The 23,007-nt window shown below is 35.2% G+C and overlaps 2 protein-coding genes across 3 annotated transcripts; both read right to left on the bottom strand.

Annotated features, from left to right (window-relative positions):
* Positions 1-2,230: 2,230 nt before the first annotated feature.
* Positions 2,231-9,528, bottom strand: LOC130810587 (iron-sulfur assembly protein IscA-like 1, mitochondrial). Of its 2 annotated transcripts, none has more exons than XM_057676701.1 (3): positions 9,088-9,528; positions 3,671-3,788; positions 2,231-2,582 (listed from the first exon to the last, which is right to left on the bottom strand). In XM_057676701.1, exons 1-3 carry the CDS (start codon positions 9,281-9,283, stop codon positions 2,477-2,479), a joined length of 420 nt encoding a protein of 139 aa, XP_057532684.1. In that variant the 5' UTR covers positions 9,284-9,528; the 3' UTR covers positions 2,231-2,476. The 2 variants fall into 2 exon arrangements, with proteins under 2 accessions (XP_057532684.1, XP_057532683.1); XM_057676700.1 differs by having other exon boundaries at positions 3,671-3,794; positions 9,088-9,525.
* A 1,080-nt stretch (positions 9,529-10,608) lies between these two features.
* LOC130811197 (FHA domain-containing protein PS1) lies at positions 10,609-17,044 on the bottom strand. The gene is made up of 6 exons (XM_057677395.1): positions 16,575-17,044; positions 15,728-15,936; positions 12,876-14,867; positions 12,610-12,745; positions 12,172-12,527; positions 10,609-11,048 (listed from the first exon to the last, which is right to left on the bottom strand). Exons 1-6 carry the CDS (start codon positions 16,858-16,860, stop codon positions 10,800-10,802), a joined length of 3,228 nt encoding a protein of 1,075 aa, XP_057533378.1. The 5' UTR covers positions 16,861-17,044; the 3' UTR covers positions 10,609-10,799.
* Positions 17,045-23,007: the final 5,963 nt, after the last annotated feature.

Raw genomic sequence — 23,007 nt, 5'->3', positions numbered from 1 at the left:
ATTTTTGTATTCTAAATGGTGTTATGTTTGTATATTTTCATATTGTCTGTTTTTCTGTTCTTTATTTTCTTTTGTAGGCTTTTTCTTTATAGGGATCTCATATGTCAGATAATTTTCGAGTTGAGGGGCTCTCTTATAATGCGACCTCGTAATAAAGGTATTGGTCTGCCTTTTTTCCACCATCCCTATAGGTAGTTTATGGGTCATTACTTAAAGGTTAAGCAAAAAGAATTAAGAATAAAATGGGTGCATACATTTCATCAAGTAAATTAAGACCGTCCCAAATAAAAATGGTCGCCCAAAACAACTGTATGCGAACTGGTCACAGACAAATCGAGCAAGTGAGGCATAATGCATGTAATACATGTTAGAAGTAGAAATACTCCAATAAAGGGTCTTCACAACGTGCTCTGCATGTTTTCTTCTTAAAAGAGGGAATTTATAACAATATATTGTAACCGACATTGCATTACTTGTTACCTTCGTCTTGCCCACATATCATGTTTTAGTGTAGGTTGATTATTGGGGTGGATCCGATGCGGATCCAGTTTTTAGCTTAAACTCGAGTCTAATGTAGGGTAGACAAAACAACCTGGTTTCCGTTTGTGTTGTATCCTACACAATGCAATATTAATTAAATAATCTTGACCATGACCTAGACAAGTCTAAATTTAGATTTTTCACCTTAACTATTTGGTAGTAAGAGCCTTTTTAGAATCTATTTTTTTAACTAGTTAATGCTTATATTTAGTTTAATTCAGTTTACATATGTACGAGTCCATTTAGTTCAAATATATAAAAAAAAATTTAATATTTAGTTTAACATTTAGCTACTCTCGTGAGAGACCGTCTCTCGATAAGATAACCTCAAAACAAGAAGTTCATATACTAATAATTTATAATAATGAGCTCTTTAACTTATATATAAGACCGTCTCTCAATAAGAACGTCAAATAAAGAATTTATGAGTATTAAAAGATCCAAAAAATAGTTGTTATGAACTTATAAATACTATAGTATTTTATGACTCGTGGTGTTTTGATCTTCGTTTGCACTTCTCCCTATAACTAGGGCTAATTTTATTGAGAAATTTAATTAATATTTATATTTTAAAAAGTTTCAGTTTAATTTTTAATTCTTTTCATTTTTTATGTAGTCTATTATCTTTTTTAATATGATTAAAATGATTTTTTATGCGGTCTATTATCTTTTTTTAATATGATTAAAATGGTAAGTAGAAAAATAAGGGAAAGCTTTTAATTGAAATGTATCAAATTGGACTTGAGAGGATCGTTTTACTAAAAGACGATCTTTCATAACAGTATAAAAACACAAACTCTCATAAGAGTGAAAAGAAACACGGTTTTTCATAACAGTGTAAAGAGATATCATCTCTCAAAAAAGTGTAAAGAAACACGGTCTCTCATAAAAGAGTAAAAGATACACAAAAAGTGCACACATTGAACAATCAATCAGTACCAAAAACCAGAGCCGTCTTGAAAAATTTAGAAACCTTGTGCAAAACTTTTATTCTGTTAACATATTTCTTTTTTCAATTAACTTTTTCATATACAAAAGAAAAACAAGGCTTTATACGATCGATCACCTCACACACCCTCAAAGACCCCTCTGGCAAGAAGAGAAGAGCCACCAAACAACTAGGTGTCAACTGTAAAACAGGCCATCAAGAGCTGTATTTCATACACAAAATTTCAAGCACTACTACTAACCACACTTTATGAATTTAACAAAAAATAAAATTCATTTAATCAGGAAATATAAGGCCTAGACCATTAACCGGGTCATTTCATTAAAAACTCTGATTTTGTACATCTAAAGTTGTGTTCACCAACGTCAACTACTAATCTTAATTCGCCCCTGCCAACAAATTTTTCTCATAATTAATATTGTTTTCCGATTGAGGCAAAATTTTGATAAACAAAACCACCCATTATAATTATGTATCATAGAATCCGATGAATTAGCAGGATCAAGGAATAAACTTATAGATTAAGCAAGCATAAATAGGAAGAACCAACTCTAATACTTCCTCTGTTACAAATTACGAAGCTTAACAATCGAAATGTACACTAATTGAGCAAGCTAAGCGTACCATAACTACAGAACAAGCCTCTGGAAACTGAAAAATCTCGGTTAATGTTGATGAAAATTCAATACGGGACGCCTGCAAACTAAACTGAATCACTGCATGAACTGATGAGTATTGAAATTCAATTAAAGTATGCTTGCTTATTATGAGTTACTTATTTACAAACAAAAGAATGTAATCATGTACATAAACATATTAAAAGACTGGTAATATCATTCTGCAGCTGTCGGATTTTTTTAAAGGTTACAACAAAAGAAGAACAGCGAAAAGAAAAGAGCGAACAGCAAGCGAAGAACGATAAAAGGAACCTCATATTTAGTAACAGTTGAGTAAACTAACAAAATGCAGTCAATCGTTTACGGAGATTTAGCTGCAGCCTTGTTTAGTAGCATCAGAACTGCTAGTTGTCATGAATGATTCTCCGCATCCACATTGACCTTTTGAGTTTGGATTTATGAATATGAACTCTGACCTGCAATGTTAGTGCTTCAAGTTAATTACAAAAGCTACTGTAATGCAGAAGATTGGAGTCGGAATCATCTTTTCATAAATTCATATTGATATGCTATGAGTCTTGGCTTAATAGGATGATATTTAGGTACAAAACATAACATACTATAAATTATCGTTTACACTTCGTTTGGATTACAGGAATTGGAAGAAACGGGAGGGAGTTAAAGGGATTAGTAACGGTCCGTTTAGTTAATGGTACTAAATGGTGGTAACAAGAATGATTTATAGTGTAAAATTTCATCAAATTTCAATGTCATTCCCATGGTAATGAAACCTTGATCACAAAAAAGTTTTTTGTTGACAAATTTTCATTACCACCTAATACCACCTCTCCCAATGATAATGCATTGGAATGAAATTTATGAAGAAAATGAGATGATTGAAGTTAGACAAGCATAGCTATCAAGGTAGCAAGAGATTTTTCAACCAAAATTACACTAGTTTTCATTTCCATTACCACCGTTTAATACCACCTACCAAACGGGCCGTTAATTTTTTTAATGACCATATCTCTTCAAGTGGAAAGATCTGGAAGGAATTTTTCCCTCTTTAACAAAAAAAGGTAGCATTTTTTATCATTCCCTCCCTAACCCTTCCCTTCCTTTTTTTTCCTCTTAAATTCTTATCCAAACATAGTGTTAAAGAAGTGAGAACAAGGGAATGAATTTTTAACACAACAATCAAAATTAATTCCGAAGAGTTCCAGGGAATTTTAAAGGTATTTCTAAAAGGCCTACAATAAATTTACTTCCCTCCAATTTGAAGGTCAGAAAGGAAAGCTTATGTATGAACGTATAGCAAAACGTTTTCTAAGAACAGGTTCAAAAGTGGAACTAGCTAACACGTTGTAATATGCTAAAACTCTTTCGATAGGCTGGCTCGACCTCTCCCAATAGGGTGAACATGTGCGATGTATTCCATATTGTTGGGGCTAAACTCAATAGGAATATTGCCATATAGTTGATGCACGATCGAAAACATAAAAACCCTGTAGCATGAAATAGAGTTTGTGGTTCAGCCAGCAGATTGAACTTGAAATATACGCACCTGAGTTTGTCATCAACAAAATCCATTTTGGTACCAATGACATGCATTAATGCTTTGGGGTCAATAAGGATCTTAACTCCTTTGTCCTCGACTAGCTCATCAAACTTTCCCTTTTCGTCTGGACCTTAAAACCATCAAATAACAAAACAAAACTTTTATGAGAATTCTCAATTCTACATAGTCAAACTCAAAAGGAGTACTCTAAACTTCAATTTTAACATATCCAAGCTAGTAGTTTTTCACAGCAACTTGGAACAAGTTTCTTACCATAAATTACATTTGAAAAATCTATATTGATTAACTATTGATCTTGTATGCAGACTTTAATCAAAGTTACAATCAAATTAACACAAGCATAAACTCACAAAAAACAATCAAATAATTCAAATTCAAGAGCAAATATCAAACAAAAAAGGGATATCAACATGAACTTCTATAGATGAGTTACCATGAAATTGTTAAAAAGTCAAATCTCAACCAATTAATAGCAAATGAACTTTGAATGGCTTTCAGCACACATCAAGGTGAACTTGCCAACATGCACTAAAATCCAATAAGTGAGAAGTGCAATTATTTGAACTTATTCATGTTATTTTTACTCCTTTTTGGTGATTGATTTGGATGTTTTAGTCCATTTTTTAGTTGAATCAAGTGTTATTTCACCTTCATTGATATTTTGTGATTTTATTGTATTTTTGAGGTATAAAATGAGATTTTACGAGACTTTCAGGATAATAGAGTGATAAGAGAGTGAAGACTCGGACAAAGTGCCTAAGATCCCTAGCATCGGACGAAGAAGCATGAACATTGAAGTTCTAAAGACAGAAGACAAAGGTTGATGCCCCAATATTCCATAAGTCCTTCAACCAGAGACAATTAGTTACGTGCTTCTGGAAAAAAACATTTGGGAATTGCATAGGTGGTGAGTCGTCACATGGTTCCGTGATTTCATTCTCGCTTTTTCGTTTTACTTATTTCTCCTAGGGCAGTTAGTATAAATTAAAAGTGATAATTTGCTAACATGTCATCTATCTTTTTATCATGTTTTGTTTTGTTCTTATTTTAGAGTTTTAGCTCTATATTTCAGTAGAGATAATTGAATTTAGTTTTATTTGAAGTTTCATTTCAAGATTTCAATTCCTGTTCATTCCTTTACCATTTATTGTCAAGTAAGTTTTATTCTTCATTTACTGTTCTTTATTTCTGAATGTATTTTATGTTAATTGATTTAATCTTTAGGTCCAGTATCATGTTTAGATTTATTTCTTCTTTGTTGCCTAAATTCATGTCTAGTGAGTGAATTCTTTTTCTAAAGTTGAGAGATTCAACCCAATTATTTATGGATAAATATTTATGTGAAATCGGCTTATAGAATTACGAGTCTTTAATTTATATGAGCTCAACTAATCTTAGGTTAAAATCTTTGTTGTTGGGAATATGGGTGACTTATGTTCACCAAGTGTAAGCTTGGTATTAGCCAGAGAAGGAAGATTCTTAGTAACAGTACTTGAATAATCATGGGTTGGTGTAAACCTTGGAGATCAAGGAAAGGTACTAGGACAAATGTAGGATGGCAAGAGGAAGTATAGGGGACCATTGGACACGTTGATCACTCAAGACCAGGCAGCAACTGCTCGAACGAGCACCTTGTGCCAGCAGGATTGTTTACGTTACGTTGGCTATTTTATGGGAGTTGTTCCTATGGCTTATCCCCATTTTCCCTATAAATAACACACTCCTAGGTCATTGTTAGTATGGCAAAAGCCAAATGCAGCTCTCCTTTCTTGCTTAGTATATTACTCCCTAATTTAGCCTCAACTCCCCATTAATCTCTCCATTGTAATTCCTTTAAGTTTTGTTGTTTGTCCTTTAAACACTTTATGATACCATCCTAGCTAGGTTTGGTGGATTCACCGTGCAGTAAATAAATTTGTTATCTATAAGCTATTAAGCAAAACGATATCTTCCATTGGAAGCCTCCCTTTTGCAAGCAAAGTGGGGTAGTGGTGGGTATGACTGATAATTTCATCGTTAGTAGTAGAACTAGAATATCTCCTAGGAAAAACAACTAGCAGCAATAGAAGGTGAATTAGGTTTACAGATCCAAAGGTGTGCAGCCCAGAAAGTCTGGTAAAGTTGTTTCCCAGGTTAATATTCCTACTCCTCAAATGTCAAATTGTTCAAAGGTGTAAAGGTACACAACCTGCCATGGCATAAAAGCTGCAGAAATTGGGAAGCTTGTGCAATACATGTTTCATTTTTCAAAGGTTTTAAAATGGGAAGATCATGAGAATATTTGGGAACCAAGAAGTCTTTGTATTGCTCTCTTGTAAAATAGTCAAAAGGTAAACCTACCTTTTCCTTAAAAGTTGCCAACCCATAACACTGACAGATACAATTCAATGACTAGGTGAGATTGTTCATGAATCCCAATCTGGATTGAAGGCAAATAACTGACTATATGCTGCTAATTGTTGGGCTAAGGAAGGGATATAATATGAAGAATCTATTACAAAGTCAAATGACAAAAATAGATCTTAAAAATCCTATGACTCTACAGTGTCCCTTTTTAAATTGAATGTTGTGTGCTTTTGGTTTACCTAACATATTTGTTGATTGGATAGTGTCATATGCTATTCTTCTCAATGATCGGCCATGCTACCTTTTCTTACAAGGAAGGGGCTATGCAAGGTGACCCTATGTCAATTTTCCTATTTGCCTTAGGTATTGGAGTATCTAACAAGGTGTTTGAGTCGATCAAGGAAAATTCCAAATTTCACGTATCATCATTAAATGGAAAGATTGCATTTTACTCGTCTTGATGTTTGCATGTGATCTATCAATATTTGCTAAAGCTTTCAAGTTTATAGCGCAATTAATAATTATTGGTTAAGGCTTTCTCAATGTTTCTGCTGCTGGGGTAAATAATGATGTTCACTGTCATATTTTGAATTGTGTGAATTTACCTTATGAGGACTTGCCCTTCACATATCTTGGTGAACCTCTTTCATCCAAGAAACTGAATTACACTCGGTGCAAACCCCTCGAGAACGTTGTTGCTAAATGCAGCTAGTGGAATGTTAAACACTTCTCTACAGGTATATTGTAGCTAATTAAGGTTGTGTGTTTTTTATGCACGCTTTTTGAGGACAAATCTTTTACCACCGTATTACCTAAATTAAGAAGGCTTAGTTTCATGGGATACAATAGCTACAACAAACGTAACTGGTCATTTGAACATCAATATCCATGAGCTTTCCAGATGCTTTGGGATTTACAATAAAAAAAGTAGTTGTGGGCAAGATCAAAGATGTTAATAGCTATTAAAACAAAGGCAGAGATGCTTAACTTTTAGTTGCACAACATTTCTGTTATAACACAAAAACTGCAAATGAAAGATAAAACACAATAAATTCACCAAAACGAAAATGTGCAGGTTATTTCTTGACCCTACCTGAAAAGCAGGTATGAATAACAAGGCAAGTCCTAGATGTATCATTATTGGATAAATCATGATAAGCTGTAAAGAGCAAGTTGTCTACAGTCGATAGACTAATGCAATGGGAAATGCTGACTCATAATGTGTGCAAGCTTTGTCAAACACACTCAAGACTCCAGAGCATGTCTAACACTTAACTTTTAAATGTCTCTTATCTTCTGAAGGTGATCACAACATCTATTTCTTGAAAAAAATCATTATATTCAGGAAAAATAGCGTAAAGTTAAAAAAAACACTTTTTTTGACTACCATGTGTATAAGTTGGAAGTTTAAGGTCACCACGGATTAAAAAAATGTTTGTCAACTTCTACCAAGTGGAAAGACTGATAATTCAGGGTTACCATGTGGAACTTCCCAATAATAATTATCGTATATTCTCTTACTCCACATATTCTTATCTGCTGAAATTTGTTCGTGGAGATTCCACACCATCATGGTGTAACTCATAATCTTATTTCTGCTATAAATTAAAGATGTTAAATCATCTTAATTTGAAGCAAATATCTTAGTCTCAATGTTATAGATCAAAAAAATAATCATAATCCCATTTACAATAAAAACCTATGTCAAATCTTACGCTTAGTTCTACATCTGAATTAGAATAGAACCACAGGAATTTATACTTCAGCCTCTGTATTTGTGCCTATAGCAACAAACTCTTACGGATTTACAAGAAGAGGGCTTCACACATGACAGCCCATTTATTCACACCCTCCTATAATGGGTTCCCCCAAATGCCTCAACAGTGCACAGATCTTTCTGATCTCGTCTTTCTTCCACCCTCTCCAGAGTTTAAAATACTACTACTTAGCACACTAAGAACATTTTGGAAGAAAAGAAAAACAAAAAATCACATAAACCACCAACAATAATTCCATAAACAGATCCTATCAATCGTCATTTCGCATTACTGATACTCCTCACAGCCAAGACAACTACTGAAGTGATCGCCCATCTTCGCACTCCTCCACTGCAGTTAAAGGGAGTAGTAAAGTGGTAGCTCCAACAAATACAGTTGTCAAACTTCAAAGCATGAACTAGTATCCTACAAAATGGCGATCTTCTCCACTTTGTCTCATAAACTAAAAAACCTACATGCTTCACTTGGTCCCATAAACACTATTTTTTGGTTTGTCCAAATCACTAATATCACTTAGTGTCTATGCAAACAATTAACCCATTAAGTTTCATCACCCAACACAAGGGTTAAAAATAATCTTTAGGCATCAAGCAAAGGCGAGAACAGCTTTAACAAATAAACCAACAAAACAAGACTTAAGAGAGGGAAAAACTACATACAAAACATAGTTCAATTATTTCCATATTCATCAAATACCCAAATCCTCATTTCTTCTTATCTAATCAAATAACTGATAACCCATAAAAATTCATCATTCAACAGCTTAATTCAAAATACAATCAACAAATCAGATAGCATAAACCTAAAAAAGGAGCATTCAATTGTGCTAGCCAATCAAGAACATCATCAATCAAAGCTATCAGCTTTTAAAAAATATTCAAAATTCGATAATGACCCATAGCAAAAATACACACAATACAATTTCGGAATAAAAAAATTATACACACAATAGATAGTTCAATCATTTCTAGAATCATCAAAAACCAAGACACAGAATACAATAAAACAATCAAACCCCAAACCCCAAATCCCAAATCCTCATTTCTTCTTATTTCATCAAATAAACTAACAACCCATTAAATTTCATCATCCAACAACTTTGTTCCAAACACAACCAACAAATCAAGGAGCAAAACCCAAAGAAGAGCAACCAACTATTTCTAGCTAACAATAAAAATAACAATCAAAGTTCCCAACTCTAACATAGTTAAAATTCGCCAATTACCCATATGGGAGGAATCAAATTGATCATAAAGTTAAAAGAAGAAGAACAAATACCGGCATAGTTAAGGGTGTAAGACAATCCATTACACCCACGAGCCTTGACTCCGAGGCGAAGAAAAGGGCGTTGCCTTTGCTGTAAGAGCTGCCGTATGCGTGTAGCTGCTGCGTCGGTCAAGCTTAGAGCTTGACGGCGGATGGTTGGACCAGCTCTTTCTGCTGCTTTGGCTAAGATTGATGCTGTTGCAGCCATATTTGGTGATGAGAGGAAGCAGAAAGGGTACTTTGTGTTTGGCACAAGCCAATTTTTGTGGGTTAATTCAAGAAAATTTTTAGCCCTTTCTAGAAGTTTGAGAAATGTAAAACTCCCAAATCAAGAAGTTTCCTTTGGAATCAAGTTTCAACCGACCCAAAATAAAGCATAAGTGCATAACCCGTAATTTCACAAACTATTAAGAAAACTGTATTGATAAAATGAAAGAAAGCTAATGTAACTTTACCCAAAATAAAATTATTAATAAAATGTCGGAAAACTCACATTTTAGAGAGATAGTAGGAGTATTTATTGTGCAAGGGATTAAATTTGAGATTCTTACTTTGGTTTATGTTCCTAGTCTTAATAATTAATAATTAACTTGTATTGTCTTGTCTTGTTATTTTTCTTGTCTATGACATATTTTGAGTCTTTTGTATTTATTTGTAAATTTTTTATCGATTCGATGGTCATACCAGTTGCACCCTTTTTGTCTCCTTTGATAAAAATATGACTTGTCCTCTCCTAATTCTCCTCAAGTTTGATCATAACTTCTACGAATAATATACACAAAATATTATTATTATAATGATAAGGTTAAAAATTATAGCAAATTTATTGGAGCACCGTAAATATTCCCCTTAGATAGACTTAGAGTATCAAATTGGGATTTCATACAAAATAAGTTTAATTTAATTGAAAATACATGGTTAGTGTAGTATTTTAAGACTTTTCTTTTCAAACTTGGACAAAAATTTGATTATCCCCCTCTTATACGAAGGATTAATAAAAATTATGAAAATATGTGTTCTTAATTTTGAGGTGGTCTCATTGTGACACAATTTCTCAGATATGTGTTATTTTTATTTTGAATTATACATCTCATTTTGCATCATTTACTAATTTAAAATTAAACATCATCACATTCTTGAATTTTCATTCACACACCTAAACGCTCTTTTAATATAGTCTACACAACTCATTCTCTTTTCATTTATTACGAACAAAATATTATAACTTTACATACTCCACTTAAAATTTACCCACTTAAAATTTTCTCAAAGTTCTCTCTATGATACAATTCTAGAGGGAAAAAGGGAGTATTTTGTTCTTTCCCACTTACAATGGGAAGGAGGTCCATTTTAAATGATTTGTTTTCCTCCCCTCTTAGTGTACTGATATTTCCATTTGGTAAAAGAGACCTGGTCATCTTAAAAGTATATAACATATTTTGGCATTTCAGCCTACAACTTAAGCTGTTAGTTGAGTTGGTTCCTTGACAGATCATAAGAAAAAATTCCTCAGATGGATAAGATTTGCACAACTTAGTAGAGTATGCTTGTATTGAAGTGATCATAGATCAACATCATTCCAGTATTTAAGTCACAGGGAGTTCCAGCATGAATGCATTATCATCCTAATGATAATGCACAATTCAGTTCAAAATCCTATGAATTTGATTTGAAATTATCAGACTCAAACCAACACACCGTATTGATTTTGAAGCATAATCATCCTAGTGAATCGTGGTCATTCGTTCGAAATACTGCGAGTTATGAAGCAGTATCAGCTTCAGACCCTTCACATTCTCCATAGCTTTGGGTGTCATCTTCAATGAGCTTGGATAAAACTTCTCCCTTAGAACAATATCTTCCGAGCACGACCAAGTTTGACCTCTTGGCGAACTGTCAGCCCACAGAAATCTCTCAGAAAACGGATTCACCAAGCTTTCTCTGAAATCTTCGGGTGTCTCACAGATTACACCCTGAAAATCACAAAAACTCACCGGCATGACGACATGAATCACAGATTTTAGAGCACACTTGGGTTAGTTGTTCGACTAAAATGACTTGTTCGACTAAAATAGGTTCATATAAGAGAATAATTTGCAAATTACAGTTTAAAGTTTAGTACTTTTGCGAATTACAACTAGGGATGACAATGGGTCAGACTCGGCTCGGATTATACATACTCCGAATTTGCTCCCGATTTTAGTCGAACTTTTTTTTTCAGTCCACCTACACTCGGAGTCGGATTATGCATACTCCAAGTTTGCCCCGACTCAGACTCTCGGACCTCCAACGGAGTCGGATTATTATCAAACTTTATCGTTGTGATATTGTACTAATACTTTAAAGCATACGAAGTTTATTTTTCAAATACAATTTAACAAAAAAATATGTACTTTGAATTCAAGTTTAACATGAGAAATATTCCTAATACTGGAATTTAACAAAATTTTCTCGCATTTTGATTTGGCGTATTTTATTTCTCTTGATCTGATTTGTCGTATTTTGATTGATTGATCTAAATAAAAATACCAAGTAGTTTTTCAAAATCAAAAATTACAATTAGTGTAAGAGAGAGCTTGAATTAGTCACGTCTAGAGTTTTAAAGGAAACAAAATATTGGGTTAAAAGTCAAATTCAAAGTCGGATTTCTTTTCGGGTCGGAGTGTCGGATTTTTAATAAGGTCCAACTCCGGTCCGTTTCTAACTCGGATTCGGATCGTGAAGTCGGAGTTGGAGTCGGATAACCTTTTCCTCGGACTTGAATCGAATTATTTTCTTCGAATCGAATTCGGACTGAATTGCATCCCTAACTAGTAATTACAACCTTAATGTTTATTTTTTATAAATTACACCCACCAAAGTATCAAAGTTTACAGGTTTAGGCCGAAAATACAGGACTCCGACCCCTTAACCTAAAATTCCGACCACCAAAATGGTCGGAATTATGTGTTTTGACCTGAGCTTGTAAACTTTCATACTTTGGTGGATGTAATTCGCAAAAAATAAACATTGAGGCTGTAATTCACAAAAGTGCTAAACTTTAAGGCTATAATTCGCAAATTATTCTATAAGAAATGATCTTTAGTTGCAAGTTACCTCTGCCATGGCCTTAATCTTCAATGCGACATCACAACTAAGAAGGACGAGCTGTCCTTCATTAACTTTACTCTTTAAGCTAAGAGCGTAGTCAATAACATGGTCTTCCACAGCGGGTGACAAAAGTTCTGGTGGATTTACAAAGTTCGAGAAGATGGAGCTCGAACTGACATGAGAGCAAGGCGATGCAGGAGGGGTTGGTGCAACTGGTCCGGCTTCTTCTGAGGAGTTCTGCACATGGATCCACCACTGTGATTTAGCCATGCAATCTTCAATCCAATCTAATGCGGATGACACCTCTGTATTTCTTCTGAAGAAACTTGTTTGTCGTTTCAAACAAGCAAGATCATTTATGACTGAAAAAACAAGCATCAATTTAGCTTAAAAATCTTTATAATTCGATTAATCGTATAACATCAATGAGATTATTTCAATCACCTATTCGGGGAATGATAAGTCGGGTTCCTTTAAGACCTTCGAGAAGTTGCAACGCCTTTCTGGATTTTTTGTTCAGTAATGTAGTAGTATCCACCAACATTCTCCATTCTCGTATCTTCTGGCCAGAGCATTTGTCCTGTATATGATCCAAGACAATCAGGAAGATGTAATTACAACTTATAAGTATGATCAGCAATGTATTCAAAATATTATTTATTGGCAAATCGCATTAAAAAAAAACTCGATCTACAGCGGGTTTTGCCGACCTTGTTCAGAATTGCATCAGGAAAGCAAGTTTCCGATGTATTCCTCTGAGGTGAATCCGCGAGAAGGGACTGAAAAGGCATTCTTTCCCCTCTTCTCTCTCTCAGCTGAATTGACTTGGGCTTATTTACAGAAGCATGGAGCGTTGTTTCCTGCTGTAGGAAAGTTCCGGGTGAGTTATTCTCTTTATCGGATGAGGGAGAAAGGCTGTCCTCATAGTCGACTTTAGAATTTCCGATCACATTTGAAAAGAATGATTTTCCTGCATTTGAATTCTTCAATTCTCTCAACATAGTCCTCTTTTTCATCGACCTACGAGCATTCGGAGTGAAATTTTCTTTATCCGGGGTGTAAATTTCCTCCTCGTCTTTCTGAGCATCCGTTTCTTGAAAGAGCGCCTTACAAAGAGGTTCATGCTTGACCTTCCTTTGCTCACTCCTTGTTTTCTTTCCTGCGGATCTGCTTGTTAAAATTTGAGGAGCACTTTGAAGTTTTCCTCTTCTCAACCATATGCAACTTGCGGACTTTTGATCAGATTCTATCAGAGGACTCCCGAATGCACTCTTGATTGAGCTGAGGGGTGGACTCTGGTCGCTATATCTTGAAGATTTGTTGTATTCAGACTCTGACAAGAATTCTGCATCGGACAATGACGAACACACAGAAGATTCCACCCCCATATTACCAGACCAGAAACTCCATAGTTTGGTCCCATTCGTGTCTTTGATTGATGAATCCTGGTCAACGTTCACGTTTTCCAAACCTTTCCTTTCAGACGGTATACATGGGTCAGATTCGTTTTCTTGGCACTGATGTTCGTTTTCAAGATGAATATTCTCGTTGCTAAGAACAACCCTTTCAGTGGTGAGGGATGCTGGGGGAATAAGTGATCCACACCAGAAATTCCACACATCATCCTGAATATCCTTTTTTTCCTGTGGGATCTGATTTTCATTTGGAATTGTTTCAGACTCAATTCCGCTTTGTATTTCTTCGATTGTAGTGGTATTAAAGTTTGGTTCCATCTTAACCGGCATGTCTTCAATCATTGAAGTTGCTAATGGAGTACCTTTCTGAACAAGCAGTTCATGGTTCTCATCCGGGAACAAAATATCCAAACTCAAGGTATCAACATGTCGTCCACCATCGTTTTGAATCATTCCAGACACAACCCCACATTCTCTTTCTCCGACCATAGCATTATGTAAGTCCGTTGCCGTATGAACTGCTAAGTCTTCTACCACTGAAGGCACCAATGGAATACTTGCTTCGATTGTAGTGGTATTCAAGTTTGTTTCCATCTGAACCGGCATGTCTTCAATCATTGAAGGCGCTAATGGGGTACCTTTCTGAACAAGAACTTCAAGGTTCTCATCCAGGAACAAAGTATCCAAACCCTCCAAAACGGTATCAACATGTCGTCCACCATCATTTTGAATCATTCCAGACACAACCCCTCCTCCTCTTTCTCCGGCAATAGCATTTTGCAAGTCTGTTGCCATATGGACTGCTAAATCTTCTATTACTGAAGGCACCAATGGGATCACATCGTGAATAAGCAGTTCGGAATTCTCATCCAGAAATGAAGAATCCAAACCCTCTAAAACAGAACCAGTATAATCCCTGTATTCATGCTTAACTTCCGCGGGATAACCTTCTTCGGTAGGACATGCAATATAATTCCCATCTTGTCCAATCCATTCCCAGTTCTCACCTAGAAATAAAGGCACCAGACCTTCCAGCATAGAATCCTGAGACTGCAAACTTTCATTAACATTTTCGAAATTCACTTTTCGCGTAGGAGGATCAGGTGGCATCTCTTCCTGTGCCACTTGGGCTAATTCATCCAGCGCGATAAGATTTTCTTCTGTTTGATGAGGAACTTGCACTTTTGCCAATTCATCTTTATCACACACAACACTGAATTCTATGTCCTTTGAAGTTGAATCAACAGCTTGAACCTCCTTGTTTTGCAATTCTAGTGGACTCTCATCCTAAAAAATCCATTTAACATGAAAGCAAATCAATAACATCAAGGTAATATAAATGAAAAAAGGGCACTAGTAAAGACAAACAAAAACCTAAATAGAGAACACGATATAAAAATGTCCAAGGGTTCACAAAGACACTAACAGAAGTAACATTGGACATGGACAATTGATATAGGGTGTGTTTGATGATTGACTTTTTCATTAGCTTTGTAGATGATTTTTGCCTTTTAGCTTTTTGACTTGTCAAACAACTAAAATAACGGCCCATTTGGTAGGTGGTAATAAATGGTGGTAATGGGAATGAAAACTATTGTATTTTTGGTTGAAAAATCTATTGGCAACCTTGATGGCCATGCTTGTCCAACTTCAATCATCTTATTTTTCTTCATAAAATTCATTCCAATGCATTACCATTGGGAGAGAAGATATTAGGTGATAATGGAAATTTATAAATAAAAAATCATTTTTGTGATCAAAGTTTCATCACCATTGGAATGACATGGAACTTTTGATGAAATTTTACACTATAAATCATTCTCATTACCACCATTTAGTAACACTAACCAAACGGGCCATTGATTTCAGTGAATGGCTTTTTAAACCGAAAAACTACTATGTGTAGCTTTTTATCTTGTTTTTTGACATAACTTTTGTTCCCTAATAGACTGAACAACCAACAACTTATTTTTACCAAAGGAGATAACTAGCTTAAAAAGGAGACCATCAAACTATTCAACAACTATAGCTAACAGTTCCCGCCAATATTCATTTGCAAAACAGACCCATAATATAAAGAGAACCAAACACGCCTTTCAATTAATAACATTCACATATAAAAAGAACCAAGTTCAAAGTCTTCTTACAATGATGATCTCTTCTTCCTTATCTTCTTGTGCTGCCGCTAAGTCCAAGGGGGGCACAAACGGGTTGGAAACATCATAAGCTTGACTCAAAGGAATCCAGTGCAACTTGTAAACCCTACTAGATCCTCCAATTCTCAAAGTATCATCCTCATTCATTCTTGTTCTAACATTTGCTTTTATCTTTTTTCCAGAAACCCAAGTTCCATGCACTAAAATGATTTATGAATCAGAAACCACCAACAAAAAATTTTAAGATCAAAAAATCCAACATCACAAGAAAATACCAATACCCATATAAGCATGAACAAACCCACAAATTTCCCTAGCACAGAAAGATTAAAACCTTTCAATCAAATATTCAAATTCAACACCTTGGATAAATTATATAATTTATAATGTATAACTCTACCAAAAATCCTGAAAACACCACAAAATTTCCAAGAAAAGAATTTTCAATAACCATTATTAAACTCGGTACATTTGATGATTTACACCCACAAGCCACAATATTCCCTTCTGATTAAATTATCACATAGATATAATGCATTATTCTCGAAATAAAATTTAAAAACCAAAATTGCAAAAACCCACATGATATCAGAGCAAAAAATTCTCATTATCATTAAATTTTGTACTTTTAGTCATTTTACACCCGCAATATTTCCTTCTAATCAAATTTAACACCCACATTATGTTTAACCCGTGACACTAAAAATGATCTTCAAAGCACCAAAAATGGCTAAACCCACAAAATCTCAAATCAAAGAACTTCATTAACAATCAACCTACTACATATTAATGATCAATACATAATATATAGAACCATAATTAACAAGAAAGGCGTTACCAGAGGACAAATCAGTGACAGAGAGATGCTTAGAAGTGGGTTTTGAATGAATTCGAAGATGAAAACGACTAATACTAGGATGTTCTACCCGAATATGACAATCTGGATGTCGACCAACTACTAATGTTTCTTCAAAATCTTGCTGGGTTTTACAAATTTCACTCTTTTCTTTCTGGGTTTCATTAGGGATTGAAGGAGGTGAATTAATGAGAAAAATGTTCTTGAGAATGGTGTTGTTCTTCCAAACAGAAAATACTGGGATGTGCAATTCTTTCTGGTTTTCCATGGTTAGATTATGAGGAAATGATTAGGGTTTTTCAGATGAAGGTTCTTCAAAAAAAATTGGGTTTCACTGATGCAAAACTGGTATTTTTTGAGTGGGGTTTTAGCATTTGAAATCTTGAAAAACGTACGGTGTTGGATGTATTATGTAACGGCTACTTTCGAGTACAGAATTTGCCTTATTTGTACGAACACTCTAATTTGTTTCCCTAAATTAATGCTAAAAATCAAAACTCTCAAAATAACGTCACGATTCACAAGTCACAAGATAATTATTTATTCCCTCTAAAACTTTCAGGTTATACGTATAATTGAGTTATAAAAATTATAAGGACAACAACGTTACTACATTACTTTATACTGGATTATGGAGTGAAGCAATAAGATTGCTCGACCAATAATGTTTCATTTTCCATGCGTTGTTCAAAAAGAAAATTTGTATCACAACCTCTAGCTTGTGTTAGAAACAAGTCAAGTAGGAATATTGAAAGAAGTAAGCATATTTCTGCTTACAAAATAATGTTCAATTTCATATGAATACGCAAAAATTTGAAAATAGCAGCAATTAAAGTCGAGGAACATATAATTTCAAATTAGGAAGATTAAATTATTACAAGGACGACAGTCTTGCCAGATAGAAATCCAACGAAATTTCAACAAATATATATATATAGTTGACACACAAAACGAAGTACTCAATTGAAATCGTGCAATTTAGGTAACACATATCCTAAATATTATATTTACTGTTAATTTTACATAAAAAATGTTTTGAAAATATTTCAAATTAAATATTTAAAATAATCATTATTTTTATATCAAATGAATCTAGGGTCCACGTAGACATAAGGAATATCACGATGAAATAGTTGAAAATTTGAAGAGGAGTAAAGATGAACACAAATACATAGTCACCATGTCCTGTTTATATAAGAGCTCAGAGATATAATCATTGAATGTGTGGAATCTTATGTTCAACAAAAGAAAAATCTTATGTACAATTACCTTCTTTGGACTGAAAAATTAAATCAATAGTTTATTGTTGAAGGTTGGACAATAATTAAGTCTCAGCGATTACACTACATTCGTAACAATTAGAAGTGGTGGAAGATATGTGAAGATATTGGAGATATGGAATATATGAAATATATTCCATATATTCACTGATTATTATGGGGAGTTATTTTAGGAGTAATTGTAGGCCATTAGCTATACATATTTTCCTTCCCTTAATAATCTAAGTTATTTTTGTTAATTACGCTTACAAGGATGTATATATATATTAGGTGTAATACACTACCGAGATGGGAATGCAAATATAATAAAATTCTTTCATATTTTTCTACATGGTATCAGTATAGGTTAAGATCCAATTTTTTTTTTCTTTAACAAAAACCGCTTCCCAGCCGCCAGTGGTTTCTTCAAACCGCATTTCCTTCTTTCCCCATTTCCTCTTACAGTTTTTGTTTTTCTCCATGGGTGACGAGCCTCATACGAAGATGCCGCTGTTGATTCATGACACATCTTCTGTCTATTTTCTCCATCCTTCTAAAGGTCCAGGTATGCCTTTGACCAAGTATGTTTTAACTAGTGATAATTATGATGTTTGGTCCAAAGCCATTCTTAATGCCCTAGAAGGAAAGCACAAACAAGGTTTCATTAATGGTGATATTTCTAAACCTACTGATTCACAAAGTCCTGAATATATTGCTTGGAGTGCTAATAATTCTACAATATGTGGTTGGATGTTTAATTCTATTGATATCTCTATACAACCAAGTGTTGCTGGACATAAAATTGCACTTGAAATGTGGAATGATTTGAAGGAACGATATGCTGTTACTAACGGCCCTCGCATTCATCAACTTAAAACTGAATATCATACTCTTCGTCAAAAAGGAATGACTGTAGTCTCATACTATAACAAATTCAAATCACTGTGGGATGCATTATATGGGGCTGAAGATCTTACTTGCGGGTGTACATGCTTGGCTGCTCCTAAAATTCGTGCCTATTTTGACATTTCTCGCACTCACGACTTTCTTTTGGGCCTTGATGATGGCCAGTATGGTGCTCTTCGCACTCAAATTTTGGGTATGGAACCCGTTTCTATTTTGAACAAAGTTTTTTCTTTAGTCGCTCAAGAGGAACGACATTTACATATTTTGCGTGATCGTGATGATAAAACCGAAGCTCTTAGTTTTGCTGTCAATGCATCTCATTCCAGTGATTCTCAGCCTCGCTTTACGCCTTCCAATGGCCCTCATAGTGGTCCTTTAAGCTGTACATATTGCGGCAAATCTTACCATGATTATGATCACTGTTATGCACGTTTAGGATACCCTGCTGGCGGCTCTCGTGGTCGTGGTAAGGGATGACAGTCTCGAGGTCGTGGTCGCGGCACTGCAGGCCGTGTTTCAGCTTCCCCGACCAATGTTCCAGTCGTTGCCCATGCTGCTTCCGCACCTTTTTTTTCTTCTCCTGGTGCATCTTCTTCGATTTCAGTTTCGGGTTTAACTTTTGATCAAGTGCAGCGGCTTTTAACTCTTATTGATACTTCACCTGCTAATGACACATTGAGTGGTAAGCATATTTCTGATTTTGGTGTTTGGCTTCTTGATAGTGGTGCTTCCCATCACATGACTGGTACTTTATCTCATTTATTTAACATTACTGCGGTGCCTCCTCTACCTATTAGTCTTCCTAACGGTGTACATGCTTCTGCCACTAAACAAGGGAGTGTTCGTTTGTCCTCCAGCTTAACTCTTGATAATGTTCTTTGTGTTCCTAACATCAAATGCAATTTGATTTCGGTTGGAAAATTAATTTTTGATTCTAATTGCATTGTGACTTTTACTGATAAGTTGTGTATTGTTCAGGACCGCATTACGAGGACGCCGATTGGACTGGGTGAGTTTCGGAATGGGGTTTACTTCTTCAAGCCAGTGACACAAGTTTTCTCCGGTGCAGCTACTGTGGACACGGGCCTTTTGATTCATCAACGCCTTGGGCATCCTTCAAGTCAGATTATGTCTTCTATTTACCAGCTTCTAAATTTCGTGCACTAAAGAATGTTTTGGATTCTTGTGATGTTTGCTATCGTGCAAAACAAACACGTACTATTTTTCATCTAAGTAATAATAAAGCATCGGACTTGTTTGGTTTAATACATTGTGATTTGTGGCGTCCTTATACGAAAGCATCTTTTACTTGCTCTCATTATTTTTTGACTATTCTAGATGATTATTCACGTGCTACTTGGATTTATTTATTGAAAGAAAAAAGTGAAGTTCCAAGTTTTATGCGTAGTTTTTTTGCTATGATTAAAACACAATACAATAAAAATGTGAAAATTGTTCGTTCAGACAATGGAACGGAGTTTACATCCCTTGCACGTTATTTTGACGAGAATGGTATTTTATTACAAACTTCTTGTGTCTATACACCTCAACAAAATGGTCGAGTTGAACGGAAACATCGTCATATTTTAGAAGTTGCTAGAGCTTTACGTTTCCAAGCATCTTTACCTATTGAATTTTGGGGAGAATGTACCCATGCTGCTGCTTTTTTAATTAATAGGACACCTACAAAAATTCTAAATGGAAAAACCCCATATGAGTATTTATACGGCATTCCTCCATCAAATGAGTTGTTACAGGTTTTTGGGTGTCTATGCTACGCTCATAATAAGATGCGTCATAAAGATAAATTTGCTTCTAGGAGTCGCAGATGTGTGTTTCTTGGGTACCCATTTGGTAAAAAAGGGTGGAAGGTGTATGATCTTGACAATCATGAATTTTTTGTTTCAAGGGATGTTCGGTTCCATGAAAACATTTTTCCTTACTCCGACACTAGTAAATCATCTACATCCTCTACTGATTCGAACTCTCTTATGGTGGATTGGGATTTTGGTCTCCCAAAACCCCCTGCATTTTTTTCTCTGCCTCTTCCTACCAACGAAAGGCGGAGTACTTCTTCTCTACAAACTCATGAGGTGCAACCCACAACTGAACTACAGCAACAACCTACTACTGATTTGTCTCATCCCATGGATATTTCTTCTGCTGAATGTACGCTACAGCCTGAACCTACACACAGCAGCAACGAAGTCAGTCGTTCTATTCGGGATCGACGACCTCCATCTTATTTATCAGATTATATTTGTCACTCGGCTCATGCAACTAACCCCATTTCGCCTACTCACTCTTCTTCGGTTTCCTCAGGTATGCGCTATCCTATAGCTAATTATGTCACATACAATAATTTTTCTTCTGGACATTGTCATTTTCTTTCCACTGTTACTACTAATGTTGAGCCTCCAAACTACAAAGAAGCAGTTAAGGAGGCCCGATGGCGTCGTGCCATGCAAACAGAAATACATGCCTTGGAGAAAAATCATACTTGGGATATCACTGAACTTCCCCCCGGCAAAAGACCCATAGGTTGTAAATGGGTATATAAAACAAAATATCGTTCTGATGGCACCGTTGAACGTCATAAGGCGTGTCTCGTTGTTTTGGGGAACCATCAAAAAGAGGGAGAGGATTTCACGGACACTTTTGCTCCTGTAGCTAAAATGGTTAGTGTTCGCATTTTTCTGGCTGTTGCTGCAGCTAAACATTGGGAAGTTCATCAAATTGATGTCAGCAACGCATTCTTACACGGCGATCTGCATGAGGAGGTATATATGAAGTTACCTCCAGGTTTCTCTTCTTCTTCTTCTACCAAAGTTTGCCGTTTGCGGAAATCTCTTTATGGTTTACGACAATCCCCTCGTAATTGGTTTGCTAAATTATCTACTGCCCTTCGGCTATATGGTTTCCAACAATCTCATGCAGATCATACTTTATTCACTTATCGAAAAGGGCAAGACATCTTATCTCTTCTTGTTTATGTGATGATATATTGGTTGCCGGTAATAATACTGTTTTGTGCTCTTCTTTCAAGAAATATTTAGATACTTGTTTCCAACTCAAAGACATGGGACCTCTCAAGTATTTTCTTGGTATCGAATGTGCTCGTTCACCTACTGGTATCCTCTTGTGCAAACGTAAGTACACACTTGATATTTTAAAAGAATGTGGTCTTGTTGGGTGTAAACCTGTGGACACTCCACTTCCTCAGAATCATCGTTTGGCATATTCAGAAAGTCCTCTCTATTCTGACCCTGCACAATATCGTCGTATTATAGGTCGTCTTATTTATCTTACTATTACTCGGCCAGATATTTCATATTCCGTTCATATATTATCGCAATTTATGCAAGCTCCTCGTCAAGATCATTTTGATGCTGCAATAAGAGTATTACGTTATCTTAAGGGTCATCCCGGTCAAGGTTTATTTCTCCGTGCAGATAGTGACCTCCAATTGTATGCTTATTGTGATTCTGACTGGGGTAGTTGTCCTTTAACTAGACGCTCAGTTTCTGGTTATTTAATCTTGCTTGGGTCTTCACCCCTTTCTTGGAAGACTAAGAAGCAGACAACGGTGTCTCGTTCTTCTGCTGAAGCCGAATATCGGGCAATGGCTTTCGTTTGCGCTGAAATCAAATGGTTGAAAAATATTTTGGCGTCCCTTGGTATCTTTCATACTCAACCCGTTCGACTAATTTGTGATAATCAGGCTGCCCTTCATATTGCCTCTAATCCAGTATTTCATGAGCGTACTAAACATATTGAGATTGATTGTCATTTTGTCCGTGAGTTACTTGTAGCTGGTGTTCTCGTTACTTCACACATTCGTACGAACTTACAATTTGCAGATATTTTCACAAAAGCATTAAATGCTCCTCAATTCTCCTTTCTGCTATCCAAGTTTGGCGTTCGAGATCTTCACGCTTCCACTTGAGGGGGAGTATTGGAGATATGGAATATATGAAATATATTCCATATATTCACTTATTATTATGGGGAGTTATTTTAGGAGTAATTGTAGGCCATTAGCTATACATATTTTCCTTCCCTTAATAATCTAAGTTATTTTTGTTAATTACGCTTACAAGGATGTATATATATATTAGGTGTAATACACTACCGAGATGGGAATGCAAATATAATAAAATTCTTTCATATTTTTCTACAGAAGACCATAAGTATTATTAAAATATTAAAATAAAGATGAATAAGGTTATTTTTGTCCAAAATAACATAAA

The sequence above is a fragment of the Amaranthus tricolor genome, chromosome 4, assembly GCF_026212465.1.
Source record: "Amaranthus tricolor cultivar Red isolate AtriRed21 chromosome 4, ASM2621246v1, whole genome shotgun sequence".
Taxonomy (NCBI): domain Eukaryota; kingdom Viridiplantae; phylum Streptophyta; class Magnoliopsida; order Caryophyllales; family Amaranthaceae; genus Amaranthus; species Amaranthus tricolor.
Note: the sequence above shows the minus strand (reverse complement) of the source record. Positions and strands in the feature narration are given on the sequence as shown.

Coding starts and splice junctions, on each gene's coding strand:
- LOC130810587 (XM_057676700.1), bottom strand. CDS start 9,283: ATGGCTGCAACAGCATCAATCTTAGCCAAAGCAGCAGAAAGAGCTGGT. Junction 3,795..9,087: donor TTACACCCTTAACTATGCCG/GTATTTGTTCTT, acceptor GATGGTTTTAAG/GTCCAGACGAAAAGGGAAAG. Junction 2,583..3,670: donor TTTGTTGATGACAAACTCAG/GTGCGTATATTT, acceptor CTAACATTGCAG/GTCAGAGTTCATATTCATAA.
- LOC130811197 (XM_057677395.1), bottom strand. CDS start 16,860: ATGGAAAACCAGAAAGAATTGCACATCCCAGTATTTTCTGTTTGGAAG. Junction 15,937..16,574: donor TGTCACTGATTTGTCCTCTG/GTAACGCCTTTC, acceptor AAATCATTTTAG/TGCATGGAACTTGGGTTTCT. Junction 12,746..12,875: donor CTGATGCAATTCTGAACAAG/GTCGGCAAAACC, acceptor GATCATATACAG/GACAAATGCTCTGGCCAGAA.